At 47.8% G+C, this 15,353-nt stretch overlaps 2 protein-coding genes across 7 annotated transcripts; one reads left to right on the forward strand and one right to left on the reverse strand.

Annotated features, from left to right (window-relative positions):
- Window positions 1-889: 889 nt before the first annotated feature.
- Window positions 890-2,346, forward strand: ZNF589 (zinc finger protein 589). The gene is given in 4 exon segments (XM_012638419.1): window positions 890-1,481; window positions 1,484-1,583; window positions 1,585-2,318; window positions 2,321-2,346. Coding segments are annotated over 4 exon segments (1,452 nt in total).
- A 5,797-nt stretch (window positions 2,347-8,143) lies between these two features.
- NME6 (NME/NM23 nucleoside diphosphate kinase 6) lies at window positions 8,144-14,414 on the reverse strand. 6 transcript variants are annotated; one of them, XM_012639286.1, is made up of 6 exons: window positions 14,314-14,362; window positions 11,794-11,890; window positions 10,141-10,243; window positions 9,512-9,551; window positions 8,956-9,158; window positions 8,144-8,660 (listed from the first exon to the last, which is right to left on the reverse strand). In XM_012639286.1, the coding sequence occupies exons 2-6, from the start codon at window positions 11,881-11,883 to the stop codon at window positions 8,494-8,496; spliced, it is 603 nt and encodes a 200-aa protein (XP_012494740.1). In that variant the 5' UTR covers window positions 11,884-11,890; window positions 14,314-14,362; the 3' UTR covers window positions 8,144-8,493. The 6 variants fall into 6 exon arrangements, with proteins under 6 accessions (XP_012494740.1, XP_012494773.1, XP_012494770.1 ...); XM_012639319.1 differs by having other exon boundaries at window positions 8,223-8,660; window positions 8,956-9,116; window positions 11,794-11,904; window positions 14,314-14,414; XM_012639316.1 differs by having other exon boundaries at window positions 8,223-8,660; window positions 11,794-11,904; window positions 14,314-14,414.
- Between the last annotated feature and the right edge of the window lie 939 nt (window positions 14,415-15,353).

The following is a 15,353-nucleotide window of genomic DNA, read 5'->3' on the forward strand; positions in this document are numbered from 1 at the left end:
CTCGCTCTTGCTCAGGCTGGTCTCGAACTCCTGACCTTGAGCGATCCACCCACCTCGGCCTCCCAGAGTGCTAGGATTACAGGCGTGAGCCACCGCGGTCAGCCAAAAATGCCACTCTTATAAAAGGTAGAGACTAAAGAAGACTAAAGAAACATGACAACTAATTACAACACCTGACCCTAGACTGGATCCTGTACTGGAGGGAAAATGCTATAAAGCTGCGGTCCTCAACCCCCGGTACCGGTCTGTGGCCTGTTAGGAAACAGACTGCGCATCACCTCCTGAGCTATGCACACCACCCAACATCCATGGTACACCCCCATCCCCACCCCGCGGTCCATGGAAAAATTGTCTTCCATGAAACTGGAAGACAGTTCGGTCCCTGGTGCCAAAAAGGTTGGGGACCGCTACTACAAAGGACATTATCGGATCAATGAAAAAATTGAAAATATTTGGTGGCTAGATAAAAGTGTTACATAAGTATTAAGTTTACCAAAGTTGATAACTATCCCATGGTTATGAAAGAGAATATTCCTCTTTTTAGAAGATACACACTGAAGTATTTAGGGGTAAAGGCCCATGGTGTATGCAATTTACTCTCAAGTGGTTCAGAGCAAAACACAGATGCACACTCATATGCATGTACAAGATGGAAATGTTAACAGTAGGTAATCTGGGTAAAGTCTACACAGATGGTCCTTGTACTGTTCTTATTCTTACAACTTTTCTGTACATTTGGCATTATTTCCAAATAAAAAGTTAAAAGAATTTGAATGGAAATATAGATCCTGTAAAGTATGTGTTGGGGAGAGAGGCTTTAATCATTGTGAATGGTTAATGAGCTAGGTCTTATAATAAGACAGGAAGAAGAGTGCAGTCAGCCCTTCCCATGACTACTCTCACTAAAAACTTTCTCTCTTCAGCAGAATCAGAGCCAGAAGTCCATCCTTGGCCCTCCCGCCCTCTGGCCTTTGGCAGTCAGCAGTTCCTCAGCCAAGACGAGCTGCTCTATCACTCTGTTCCAGGTTTACTTGCAGGAAACCAACTCCAACCAGGGCATCCCTACCCAGGTGCTCAGCAACAGCAACAACTTTCTAATACAAACCACAGGGGGGCTGAAGCAGAAGATCAACGAATGGAAGGAGGCACTGAATCTGTGTTTTGGGGTACAAAGGAGAGGTGGACTCCAGTGGTTTTCTCTGGCCCACCCCAGGGACCACCAGTAAGCTCCCAGGAAGCCAACAGAACATTGGAGGTACAACTCAGCCCAGCCCAGAGTGTGAGCTCTGAGGAAATAGACAAAATTCCAGAGAGAGAAGAAATCTCAGGATTTGGAGCCGTCAGGTTTGGAGAGTGTGGACTAGATTTTAGCCAGAAGTCAAACTTATTCAGACACAAGGCAGGCACAGGTGAAAAATCTTCTGTGTGTAGGGAGTGTGGGCAAGGCTTTAGCAGGAAGTCACATCTCATCAGACATCAGAGGACACAGGGGAAAAGCCTTATGTCTGTGGGGAGTGTGGGCGAGGCTTTATAGATAAGTCAACCCTCCACAACCACCAGAGTACACACTCAGGGGAGAAGCCTTGTGTGCAGGCAGTGTGGGTGAGGCTTTAGCCGCATGTCACACCTCATCAGACATCAGAGGATGCACCTGAGGGAGAAGCCATTTACGTGCACTGTGTGTGGGCGAGGCATTAGTGAAAAGTCAGACATCATTAAGCACCAGAGGATTCACACAGGGGACAAGCCTTACGTGTGCAGGAACTGTGGCTGAGGCTTCAGGGTGAGATCCCACCTCATCACACACCAGAGGATACATTCAGGTGAGAAGACTTTTGTTTGCAGAGAGTGTGGGCAAGGCTTTAGTGATAAATCAGCCCTCCTCACCACACACCAGAAGACACATTCAGGGGAGAAGCCTTATGTATGTGGGGAGTGTGGGCAAGGATTTAGCCAGAAGTCAGCCCTCCACTCACATGGGAGAACACACTCAGGGGAGAAGCCTTATGTGTGTGGGGAGTGTGGGCGGGGCTTTAGCTGCAAGACAATCCTCAACACACACCAGAGGACACACACAGGAGAGAAGCCTTACATGTGCATCGGGTGTGGGCGAGGCTTTAGCCACAAGTCCACTCTCAGCACACATCAGAGGATCCACTCAAGGGAGAAGCCTTATGCATGCGGGGAGTGTGGACAAGACTTTAGCCACAAGTCAGCCCTCATCAGACACCAGAGGACACACACAGGGAAAAGCCTTAGGTGTGCAAGGAGTGAGGATGTGATTTTAGCAACAAGTCAGTCATCAGCCACAGCAGCAGACACATTCAGGAGAAACCTTGTTTGTGAGGTAGCATGGACAAGCTTTAGGTGGACATCACTGCTTATCACATGTCCAGGATGCACTCAGGGGAGAAGCCTATACACAGGGAGTGAGAAGAAGGTGTTGGCTGGAGGTGACCCCTTAAGAGACACTGGTAGTCAAATCCGTCCACCATATGCCCACCCCGCTCTAGTTCTGAGAGGGCCTCGGGGACAGTGTTCTGACCCCTTACATTCCGGTGAGTGTGAAGATGGCAGAGGGCTAGCTCCTGAGAACAGAGGAGCAGAGGCGCCTCTTTGCATGTGACTGACTACTTTCTTCTGCAACTGCATCCTTCCATTGGCTTTTATGAACTCTTGTTTTATTTTTTTCCATTTCTCTAGCCTTTGCTGCATCCTCTTCTATTTCACCTTAAGACTTTGCTCAGGGTTCAGTCCCCAGCTCTATAGTCTTACAGATTCCTTAACTATGTCCCCTTCCTAACTCTCCATTCCCAAATCCAAGTCCCCTTAGCGATATTCTAAAAGTTCTTCAGACTCAGGACTTAAACCTCCTAACCTTGCTACCTTGGCCCTCCAGTGACAGGGATAAGACTACTAGCAATGCCCCATCATCAGCCTTCCCAAACCCAGTTTAAGGGTTTTTAAACACAGCCCCTCCTACATGCTCTGATTTCCATGCCCAGTCTTTTAGCCACACTCATGTCAGTCTTCCAGTAGTGGTTCTAAGGCCCTCTTAGCCACCTGTCTTACATTCCCAGGGTTTGCCTCACTCCCTTCTTGGCCCAGGGCTGGCTCTACCCAACACCTTATGACTGTACCTTGGAGGGCTGTCCCCTCAGGCCCCAGTGTCTTTATTTGTTAAGATGGTATTTGCCACACAGACAGAGGGGAGAGATGTTTGTGTGGCCCAAAAAAACCTTAGGCTTGGTTTTGATGCTAGAAAGGAAGAAGGAGGAGGAGAGAGAAAAGGAGCGGAGGGTCTAGGGGCCTTTGTCCACTGCCTCTCACTAGAAGTGGTTGATCTCCAGGGAGTCCCTGAGGTTAGCCTGGTTGGGGTAAGGACTAGGAGCACCTAGGATGTAGGTTCTCCCCACCACATTCAACTCAGGCACTACTGCCTGGTCTGCCACCATAATGCTGTCCCCTTCCATGGCCTGAACTAAGAGCCACAGAGGGGTGTGTGTGTGTGTTTGTATGTTTTCTTTGGGGGTTACTGAGCAGGGAAGGGGTGGGTCACCATCATTCCACATGCCCTCAAAGTTGGTTCTCCTAGCGAAAAACTAAAGTGTAAAAATTAACAATTGTACATCTGCTTTAAACATGATGGGGAAAAAAAAGTTTATTTTCTATTAAAATCCACATAGACACTATAGAGACATCAGACAGGCCTGCCCATCAAGACCACTGTCAGGTCCAGGCAGTCACAGGAAGAGATGCAGAGGGGACCTCCTTTCACGCCAGAGTGGATAGCTTTGGGTGCCTTCTAGTCGGGAACCACTCCTTCCTTTGTGTCCTGGAAAAGGGGTTCAAATCAAGTCTGTAATGGCCCCATCTCTGCAGTAACAGGCTTGAGGTGGTGTAAGATCTTCAGAATAAAGGGTTGTGGAGAAGGAGGTATGGAGAAGAGAATAGCTGCTCTTTGGCGTAGGGGCTGATGGCTCATTTCTGAAGGATAAGGGGTCTCAGATTCAAATGACTGTAGGGCCCAAGAAGTAAAACAGATCAGGGCAATCCCTGTCTCCTGCTGACCTCATCCCTCAACCCCACCCCTGAAGTTCTCTGGCTCTGCCCATTTTTTGGCAGTTTTGTTCAGCCCTCCAAATTACTCACTCCTTTTTCTTGAGCTTTGTCCCCCAGTGCAGACTCCTCCCTCAGTGCCCACTGAGGGACTGCTCCCTGTCCCTCAGTGCAGACTTGTTCTTCAGTACAGACTTTCCCCTTTGTTTCCCAAATTTTCTGTTACTGTTGAATTGGTGCCTGCAGGGTAGGCTAGTGGGGAAGAGTGCTTGGGGGTCAGGGAGGGAGGGTACCAGAGGGGCTACTTGCTGCCTCTGCTACTTGCCCAACTTCCAGGGAAACGAGGGTAGGGCCTTCCAAGGTCAGTTCAAGTTGCTGTCACTGATTTCCTGCCCTCTGCCTCCATGAGTAGTGGCCCCACCTTCTTTTCCACAGTTTTAGCACCTTAGGAGGTCTGTGTTTAGAGGCCACTTTCCCATGAGGCTTTGTGGGAGTACTCTTTTAACTCAGTCTCAGGGGTCCTGATTTTCTGCAGCTGCTTCCTTGCTACTGTCATTCCCTCCCCTCCCCTGCTTTATTGCCCCTACTTTCCCATCTTGAGGGGGCCCTTCATACCCTGACCTCAGGAACATCTCTTTCTAGGCCTTGGGGTGAGGGGTGGGGACCAAGGCTCCCATGCTGGCGCCTGGGATTCACATGCTGGGCCCTATGGTAAGCCTCTCTCCAGGAAAGGAAGAGGGGAGGGTGGGGATGAGGCTCGGGCATTTATAATGAGTCTTTAAGGGATCATGGGCTCTCAGAACCTTAGAATTCAGGACCTGCGAATCCTGGGTAGCTCCTAGAGAACTGGGATAAAGGTGGGCTCAGATTAGGGATCCAGGGCTGCTCAACATTTGACCTGAATCACATGTTCCTCCTGCCCTTGGATGATTCAAGGGCCCTGGTTCCCCAAGGCCGTATTTGACTAAGAGTAGGCTGAAGGAGAGTTTGTGCAATGGTGAATTTATGGGAGGGAGATGATTAGATGAGGGTTTGAACTTGGAGATTCTGATATCATGGGGGAGGATTTTGTGTGGTGGGAGGCTGACGAGTGAGAAAACTTATGAATGTTCTTATAGATACTGGGAAGAAGTATCTGTCTTTTGGAATATCCAAACATATGTGGATTCCTCTGTTACCTCTTGTTCTCTAGCTGAATCCATATTGAAGTTTTTTTATTAACTTGATATATTTTAATCATAAGTGTTTTATGTAATATTAAATAAAATGTACACAAATGCAGAAATAGAAAATGAATTTACTCAATTTCAGGTTAAAACAAACACATCTAACCATCTTTTTATGGCATTTCATATGGATATGAATAAACATCTTTAAACCTTGGAAGTTATTCTCTTGTAGGAAATAATGGTCATATAGAATCTAGTTCCGTGTCTGCAGATAGTAGTTGTAGAACATGTCGTATCTGTTTTGCTTTTTTCTTTTTTTTGAGACAGAGTCTCACTATGTTGCCCGGGCTAGAGTGCCATGGCGTCATCCTAGCTCACAGCAACCTCAAACTCCTGGCCTCAAGCGATCCTCCTGCCTCAGCCTCCCAAGTAGCTGGGACTACAGACATGCGCCACCATGCCCGGCTAATTTTTTCTATATATTTTTAGTTGTCCAACTAATTTCTTTCTAATTTTAGTAGAGACAGGGTCTCGCTCTTGCTCAGGCTGGTTTTGAACTCCTGAGCTCAAACAATCCGCCCGCCTCGGCCTCCCAGAGAGCTAGGATTACAGGTGTAAGCCACCACGCCCAGCCGTATCTGCTTTTCTTTTTCACTACCAAACTTATCTCTGGAAGATGCACCAGTCCTTGAAGCCCAGCTCTTAATCCAGGGCTCTTTCCTTTCTGCCTCACCATCCTTGTCCACTCTGAGTTCTCCAACAGTCATCAAAGCTGTGATTTCCCCTCCTCTTGGGAGTCTATATTGTTTCTGTTGAGCCAGCCAGAAGGGGACTGAGGTCACTTCTCTGACAGTCCCCAAAGGGGAGAATCCCCTAGAACACACGTGAGCATTCTCCGTGCAGGTGTTTAAAACATCCGTGTCAGTTACACAGTCAGCAGCGGGAGCCACAGCAGGATGCTGGACTGGCTCAAAAGCCCCACTCACCAGCTCTCCTTCCCCACTGCAAACCCGTCAGTTTAATTTGGGCACTTATTTTCCTGTAAGAACACAGACCAAGGAGTTTCACATGTGCACATCAGGGGCCAAAGCCACATCCACCAGGAGATGGGAGAGGGCAGAATCTCATGAGGGGTGTTAGGGAGGCTTTTCTCTTTGTTTTTTTGCTCCAGAGTTGGTGCTGCCTGTCTCCTTGTGTGCCTCCTGGTGTCCAGTGAGCACTTGGGTGCTTTCTTTATGACTCCCACGCACGCCACCATGGCTCTGCCTTGCAGTCCTAGTGCCTTCTGCAACACCTGCATCCAGTGCTCCCTCCCCCACAGGACCAGAGAAGATGGTGACTTGGGCACCTGTATTCAGCAGGGCTATAAAAGTTTCAGCCCCTTCCCTCCCTGAAAATTCTCCAGTGTACTTAGGTACTTGTGGCCTTTGGTCTCCCTTGGGGACTTGGAAACTTGGTCCCTCCTCACACCTGCTGAGGTTGGGGAAGAGAGGAAGGGAGCACCAGAGGGTGTGGAGAAAGCTGCTCTGTGCCAGTAAGACCTTGCATTTATTTCTTGCTTTTGAGTGGCTACCTACACAGCTCAGCCAAAGGAACTTACAGTGTTTTCACTCCACAGAAAGCTATATCTTCACTGCTGACATTTATTTCAGCTCTGGGGACTCCTTGGCTCAGGAGTACCTTTTGGCTAGGATGCAGGGTGCCTGCCCCATTGTTATAACATTCTTTCCTCCTAGAGTGAGCAAAAACTAAGGCCACATCCAGGGGTTTGTTTCAATCCCACCTTTCACCACTCAGCCTGTAAACAGGTAGGACATTGGGCCCTGCTGAGTGAGAACATTTTTTAACAGATCCTAGTGAATCTTATCCCCAAAACTGGCCTGCCTGTATTGTCCCCAGGGGACTTGGAGGACAAGGGAGATCAAGGCAAACAAGCTGTTTGCTGTGCCCTGAGCAATGGTCTCTGCCTCAGGAATCTCAGGTCTTCTGTCAGCATCCAGGAAACCATCTCCCTAACATAATGAGGTTGTTGAAAGTTCTGCTTAGCTTCGCAGACTCACAGCTGCCTCTTCCAGAATCAGCAGGTGCCCTTATGAGAAAAATGGTTCCAAATCCCAGGCTCATTTCTCTGGGTTTCCTTCTTGTCCTGGATTTTGGTCCTATAACTCTTCACTGCTACTTGATGCTTTCAAATGGGTGCTGTTTATATACTGTATAGCTTTTCTAGTTCTGTGTTCAGTGGGTCTAAATTTCCTGGTCTACCATTACAGAGAGTGGTAGATGGTGAAGGAAATTCTCAACTCCAAGGCTTCCGGGCCACCAAAAAAAGAGGAACATACAAGTACTGAGAAAGAAACGTCAACACCTGTCATAAGAATGTCACAGGCTTCTTGGATCACACACAGACCAAACTGACCCATACAGATCTGAAAATAAACAGGCTGTCTAGCCCTTCGGATCCCTCCTATCGGTACCCTATTTGACCTTGAGGCTTAGTTCCACTGTTAGCGACATCTTTTGTAAAAGCCTTCCCACTCTCACCTCCTCACCCAGCTAGAGTAAAACCTTCTTCCCTCTGTTCTCCCACAGCACTTTATACCTCTGTTAGGCACCTCTCCATCTCTGCCATGTATTACGGCTGGCTGACTACCCAACCTCATAATTAACAACTTGAGGAACAAATGTCTTAACCATCTTTATATTCAGAATGTCTTGAATTTAGAATTTATGAAAATAAATGTTTGCATAAGCCAACAAAGGAGATGAAGAAATAGGCAGACTAAGGGTGTAAGGATCAGGAAAGTCAAGAGAAGAGAGTATTTCTGGAGAATGAAGCAATATTGAATACTGTTGAGAAGTCAGGATGATGAAGCCTGAAAGGCACCCTCTAAATGTGGCCACATGGAGGATTCAGTAGAACATAGATTTTTATTGAGAAAGAAAGGCCAAATGTTGCTTATATAGAGTCAATGCATTTTTCAGGCAAGTCAATTAGGCAAGCTTCTCCTTGAAGAAGGATGAATGGTTCTCACCAAAAAGAGGAGTCATCACTCTTCTGAATCACCATCAACATTCCAGAGAAGAGGTAGATAGAGAGCTAGATTCTGGAGGGTGTGCAGTGAAGAGCTAGGCCCTCAGGCAGGTGGTGGTACCCAGCAGAGATGGCACCCGAGGCTTCCCTGGTCCTAGGAGAATGCTTTGGACCAGAGGTCTAGGAGAAAAGTCTGGGCATTGCCACTGGTCTTCACAGACTGACAGGCCTGCATCAGGCTGGTCCGGGGTCTCCTGACCCAGCTGCATGATGGATGCCTCCCTCTGGACTGTAGCACACAGGGCCACAGCGCAGCTGGGGCTCCTCCTCCTCATACCAGCGCTGTTCACTGAAGTCAGGAAAGAAAGCTGCAATCTCTCTGCTGGCTGAAACCACAGAGTCTGTGAGGGAAGATGAGACAGAGATGGGGTTCTCATAGGGAGTTCTGGGTGGAGGCAAGAGGCAGTTATAATCAGGTTCAGAAACCTGAGCCTCTATCCTGCCTGCCCTCTCCATCCCAGGGCGTGTAGAGAAAGTCTGTGGGCCACATCTTCCAAGATGACTACAAAGGGCCAGAAACACAATGGGCAGAAAGCACACTGGAGGGATTGGCTATCAACCTCACCATACAGCCTGCCCGCTAACGCCAAAACGTTCTCCCTTATTTGTGGCTGTGGACAAGGGAAACAGACTTACCTGAGCCATGGGTGGTGTTGCGGGTGTCAGTGAGGCCAAAACTCCCACGAATTGAATCTGGGGCCATGTGGCGTGCTCGAAACACTCTGGTAGGTCCCATCAGTGTCCTCCAGAGCTGGATGGCATCCTTGTGGGCGAGGATGTAGGCTCGGATTGGCCCACTGTGAACACAAGGAGCACATGAAGAAATCTGGCCATCCAGTCTAGGAGGGAATGGATAAAGGCACACTGTGCATCCTGAGAGTTTCCCTGCCTTGCTAGCTAAGTACCAAGGCTGCTTCAAATAGAAGATGATGGAGGGCTGCTGCTGATGTACAAGAAAGGCCACAAAGATCAGCAGAGTTGCTACACACAACTCATCACTACTTTCCTACAGCCATGGGACAGGCACCCAACAGATCAGTGTTGACTCAGTTAGAGCCTCCAGCCCATGTTTCTTCAGACTTGACATTGATTACAACTTTTAAGAGTAGCAAATGAAATAAACAAATCAATTTAGGGGGCAGGGGAGATACGCCTCAGTGAATAAAGATGCTGGAACAAAAATTAGAAGTACCTGGCCATGAACTCTACCAGCCGCTGATAGAAAAAACGCCCTGCAAAGAGAGAGGAGCTTCATCAAGATACCTTCATCTTGGTGCCCAAGAGAACATTTTGTTCTTCTACCTCCTTACCTAGAATAATAAAAACTGTTATAGGGAAAAGAACAAGGATCTTGCAGTCTGACAAACCTGGGTCTGAATCCCAGCTCTGTCACTTACAACCTATTTGGTTTGGGTAAATCACTAACCTCCCTAACTCGGTTTCCTAATCCATGTAGGGGGAGTTTATAACAATACTACTTTTTAGTAGTACTTTTTAGTTGTTGGGAGAATTAAATGAAATAATGGGCATTTGGGTGATGTTTGACAGAGTAAACATTCATTAACTGTTAACTACTGGTATTATTAGCAGGACATAAAATTAAGTTTCTGTTTGGACTATGAATGAGGTAGAACCTTTGTAGGAAGAAAAGATTAATAATCACAAAAAGTGTGTGTATAAACCAAGATTTTAGAAGACCTGGCTATAATTTTACACAGTTGGTAGGTGAGACAGAGCCTGCCACTATATGTTCCAGCTAAAATTCTCTTACAGGCCTCCAGGGATTGAGAAGCCTTCCGTTCGGAGGACGACTGGTCCTACCTTCATGCTCTTGGTAAAACCTCTGGCAATCTTCTTTTCTCCACAGCAGTTCTCTCATTCGTACAATAAGGAACTTGTTGCTCAGAATCTGCTGATGAACAGCCTGGATAAAAACCACCCCAAGAATAAAAATCAACCAGTAAACTGAGGCTGGCCAAAAGAAACCATGAGGACCCCTTGGAGTGTAGGACTTGAGGGTCTGTCCCGTTGGTGGGTCAGAAGAAAAAGGTGGGATGAGGTCAAGACCTTCAATCACACAGCCAGAGTGTCAGCTCAGGTGGAAGGGGACAGAAGTGCTGGCTCTGCCCTTCCACACCTGCAGCCCCTTGAGCTCATAGGACCCACCATCCAGACCACCATAAAAGTCTTTTGTGAGTGGTCCTGCCTTGAGTTTCTCTCACTCTCTCCAAACCATCACACTTGATAGATTATAAACCCTATAATTTACATATAGCACTCTGGTCAGAAGGTTTTGGGTAGTTCCTATTATTCAAGGAATGAAGTTCAACCACTTTAGCTCAGTGCTCAAGGCTGCACTTTCCATGCCCTCTACCACTTCCAATTCTCTAGTCTCAACAACCCAGCTGCTGGTGGCACTTAGACCCAGCACACGTGTTCCTGCCTCATGTCTCCCTTCTTGGAGCACCTGTCCTCCTGCCACAAACCAAAGTCCACCCTTCCTTTGAGGCTTGGCCAAGTCCCACCACTTCCAGTCTATTCCTGACTGCTCTGATCTTCCTCTGTACCACAGTGGACAGAATTAGTAGTGTTGCCCAGTACTTCTCAAACTATGGTAGGCAGAATCCTAAAATGACCCCCACTTCCACTAAGATTTCTCACCCTAATCCCCAGGACTGTGAATATGATACAACATGATTATGTTACATTACATAACAAAAGGGATTTTGCAGAAGTAATTAAGGTTACTAATCAGTTGACTTTGCTATAATCAAAAGGGAGATTATCCAGGTGAGCCTAATTAACCACATGAGCCCTTTAGAACAGTTTTCTCTGGCTAGAGGCTGAAAGAGAAGTCAGATTCAAAGCATGAGAAGGATCTGATTGCACTGTTGCTGTCTTGAAGATGGAGTGGGCCATGTGAAGAATTTGAGTGGTTTCTAGAAACTGAGAGCAGTTCCTGCCTGAAGGCCAGCAAGGAAATGGGGACCTTGGTCCTATAATCACAAGAACTGAACTCTGCCAAAAACCTGAATGAGCCTGGAAGTGGATTCTTCCCCAGACCCTCCAGACAAGGGCCCAGTCAACTGATACCTTGACTTTGGCCCTGTGAGACCCTAACAAGATAACCCAGCCAAACCTACTGGACCTCTAGACTATAGAATTGTAAAATAACAAATGACTGTTATTTTAACCTCTCAAGTATGTGGTAATTTGTTATGTAGCAATAGAAACTAATATATATATACATTGTTCTGAGGTTTGGTTCTTTTTATTATTGTATTGGGTCCTTTCTTATATTGTAGATCTACCCCAAGTCTTCCATAGATTTTTAATTTCCTTAGGGTCAGAGTTCATGGTTTGCCCCCAAAGCATCTAGCACAGGACTGTGTTGTCAGTTGCCACAAGTGTCCCTACAGCACCTGAAACAGCAATGCCCAGGGCATACAGTAGAGGCTTAGGGTTTGTTCTTACCTCCAGAATCAGTGGGTGAGCGACTGCATCAGGCTTGATCAGGGCTAGAGTGAGCTGGAGAGCCTGAGGGCTTCGCAGGATTGAGGTCATCTCACTTCTGCTATCAGAGAGCTGAATTATGCACCCATGAGTGTTATACTCCGACCCTTCCCTACTTTGGAGCTACACAGCCTTGCAAGCCAACCAGTGCCCTCACTCCTGACACTCATAAAGCACCTGACAGTTTCATCATAAGGCTGTATACGTTTTATTTAATTGCCCATTTGGGCTCATGGGATTGAGGGAAGGGAGTGGTAGGGGGGGCATTCAAGTTGCCCTATTGGATTACACAATCTGCTTTGTGCAACTGTAAGCCTACAAGGGAGTTTTCCATTCAAGAGAAATTCAAGTTTAAATACTACCTGCCTCTGCCAATACTCTCTTCCCTTCCTAACTTCCTTTTGTATTTTACAGAGGATTTACAATTTACACTCCTAAACAGCCTGGCCATGAGGGTATAATGACTGATTCCCCTCTTAAGATGCTCTAACCTGTAGTGCTCTCCTATCAATTCTAGAATTGGAAGATAGATGGACAAGAATTGGGGTGTTGTTAGGATATCAAGAAGTCCATTGGATATACACCACCTCTTATCTAATATTATGGATAAGTCAGGATCTCCCCTGCCCAAATCAAACCTGTTAAGACACTCAGCTGTCCTCAGTGGCAAGGCTTGTAGACATGCAACTCCAAGGTCAAGGACTGGTCATAATCATTTTGTATCTAAAGCTGCTGAAATAGTGCCTGGTACAAAGGTGCTTGATCAGTTTTATTGACTAAATAAACCTATGCAGCCTTATTTCTATTCATTTTTGTATTCCTAGTGTCTAGCATGGTGTGAGAGCCCAATAAATAATTGTGGAAATGATACGATGAATATAAAAGTATTTTATAAACTGGACTAAGATTTTAAGTCTCTTCCAGTTATGAAATTCTATTTACATGTGAAAAATAGATCACTTCTGCAGGAATAAAGACTAGGTCTCAAAATATTATCTCTGATTTGCCAACAAATACAGACAAGGCTTCCATGAACACATGGAGGAACAGAATCTGAACAACATCCTCATTTTTCTTAGCTTGAAGGCAGTCTTAAACAATCACATTAACGGTGGTGTCAGGGTCTGGCCCAAACAAAGAAAAGCCACAGTCTCTTCTATTCATGCCCTGTCTATAGCTGTCAAGTTGTTGTTTCACTCAAACCATAAAACCAAGGCCAACCAGTACAAGATCAGTCAACCTACTCTCTCCCTAATGCCAAGGGGTGAGTATCCTGGCATCTTTGCCAGTTATCTGTGAAGACATCCACGACACCTCCCCTCCCTCACCCTCCATATCCACACTATCACCAACTTCTGGCAATTTTATCTACCCAATATACCTCAAAATCCACACAAAACTCTCCCTCACAACTGCTACCATCCCAGTCCAAGACACCGTCATTCCTCCCTGGACATCTGTACAGCCTCCTCACTGGTCTCCCGGTTTCTATTCCTGCCACCTCTACAATCTGTTCTCCACACACAGCCAGTGTGAACTAAAAATGCAAATCTAATCATACTATTCCCCTCCTTAGCCTTTAAGGAATACTTTGCTCTTATAATAAAAACCAAAATTCTTATCATGGCCTACCAGGCTTTGCATGATCTCAGGGTCCCTGCGCACCTCTCTGGCCTCATCTGGAACCCCAAAATCCTGAAGTTTCTCTTGCTCCAGCCTCATGGGCCTTTCAATTTCAAAAGACTTTCTGGCCTGACAGCCTTTGTGCGACTAGTTCTGAATGTGCTTTTCGGGTTACCTCATACTCACCACTGGATCTTAGCTCACCTCCCCTGTTATACTTTCTCACAGCTCCTTGCAAGTTTCCTTCAGTTACATGTTCCCCACTAAAAGGTCAGCTTCGGGAAAGCAGTGCCTAGCACACAGCTGGCTCGCCACAGTATTTGTCGAATGCATCAGTGAATGAACCTGATTCAACTATTCCAAGGCCAGGCTGCTAGGGGCCCTCTAGGGGAGGACACGCACCGCCTGTAGTGAGGACGTGATTCCTTTCCTAATGTAGATAAGTTGAGGCTCTCTCGGGTCTTCATTTTTAACAAAAGTCGACAAGTAGAGAAACTTGCTCAACTTAAAGGTGACTCCGTCAGAGAATTAACTTCAAATTTTAAAAGCTGCCGGGCCATTTGCCCCCGACACCTGAGAGGGCCATCACTCCGCTTCCCGAGGCCGGCGGCCAAGCCCCTCGACCTCACACGCGCGGCCAGGACCCGCGGCGCCCTCAACTCCGCCCCGCCCCCACAGCGTGGCCACGCCGTCCAGCCCCCAGGTTCGCGGCTGCTGGTCTTGACCTGGCGCCCCCGCCTCTACTTCTCTAGGCTTGCAGCCGCGCGACTACCACCTCTCGTACCCGGGCCCTAACACCACCCCAGATTCTGGGCTGTCCGGAGCCCCGGTTCAGTGGGAGTCTGGGTCGGGATTCACCTGTCCCGCCACGGGTTCCAGCCACCACACACGGCGCTGTTTAGCTGCGCGGCCCTGGCGGGGTCCTTCAGGCGTTCTGGCGGGCAGCCCTTCTGGGGCCCTCGCACGGCTTCGTAGCAGCCGTGAGGCCGTGGGCGGGGCCGAAAGTGGAATGGGTGGTGTGTGAGGAGCGTGACTAGGCGGGCAGTACGATTGGCCCCGGCCGGAGGCACCAGGGCCGACCTTCCAATGGCTTCTGTCTCTCTGCGGTGGACCGGACGAGAGAATGAAGCCGTCCTGGGTGGCGGGACTCAGCTTGTGGGAACAGCCCCTCCGAGGCTGGCTTGGGAGCTCTCGGGCGGGAGGGAATGTCAGGCCAGGGTAGAGCAGCGCTACCCTGGGGGCTGAACGGAAAGAGGACAGGATGAGCGGTTCAGGGCGGCAGGGGGCAGTGCCCACCACCTGGGACACCGACCTGGACCTTGCCCGACGCGTTATTTTCTTTCCCTAGGGTGGTGCCTGGTACATGATTGGTGCCCATTATTTATCAAAAGTACGCGGAGAGCAAAGAACTTGTGCGCTCGATCGCGAGGACACAGGCAGCCATTGAAAGTCGTTTTGTGTTTTTTTCCTTGAGTCTCCCTGGGTAGAGCGCAGTGGCGTCATGTAGCTCACTGCAGCCTCAAACTCCTGGACTCAAGCGATCCTCTTGCCTTAGCCTCCCAAGTAGCTGGGACTACAGGCATGTGCCACCATGCCCAGCTAAATTTTTCTCTCTCTCTACATATATTTTTTTTAGTTGTCCCGCTAATTTCTTTCTATTTTTTTAGTAGAGATGGGGTCTTGCTCTTGCTAAGGCTGGTCTCGAACTCCTGAGCTCAAACAAATCTCCTGCTTTGGCCTCCCAGAGTGCTAGGATTACAGGCGTGAGCCACCACGCCCAGCCTCCCAACAGCATTTGTTAAGAAGATGATTTTCCATCGAATTGTCTTGGCACCTTGTTAAAATCAATTCACTCTAAATGTAAGGGTTTTTTTTTTGGATTCTTAGTTCTATTTCAT

The sequence above is a fragment of the Propithecus coquereli genome, unplaced genomic scaffold (assembly GCF_000956105.1).
Source record: "Propithecus coquereli isolate 6110/MARCELLA unplaced genomic scaffold, Pcoq_1.0 Scaffold1, whole genome shotgun sequence".
NCBI lineage: Eukaryota > Metazoa > Chordata > Mammalia > Primates > Indriidae > Propithecus > Propithecus coquereli.

Bases quoted from the DNA above. Each gene is read 5' to 3' on its own strand.
- NME6 (XM_012639286.1), bottom strand. From the start codon at position 11,883: ATGACCTCAATCCTGCGAAGCCCTCAGGCTCTCCAGCTCACTCTAGCC. The intron at 9,552-10,140 runs GTAGGACCAGTC...CTCTCTTTGCAG, and splicing joins GTTTTACCAAGAGCATGAAG to GGCGTTTTTTCTATCAGCGG. The intron at 9,159-9,511 runs GTACTTCTAATT...ATTCCCTCCTAG, and splicing joins CTGGTAGAGTTCATGGCCAG to ACTGGATGGCCAGATTTCTT.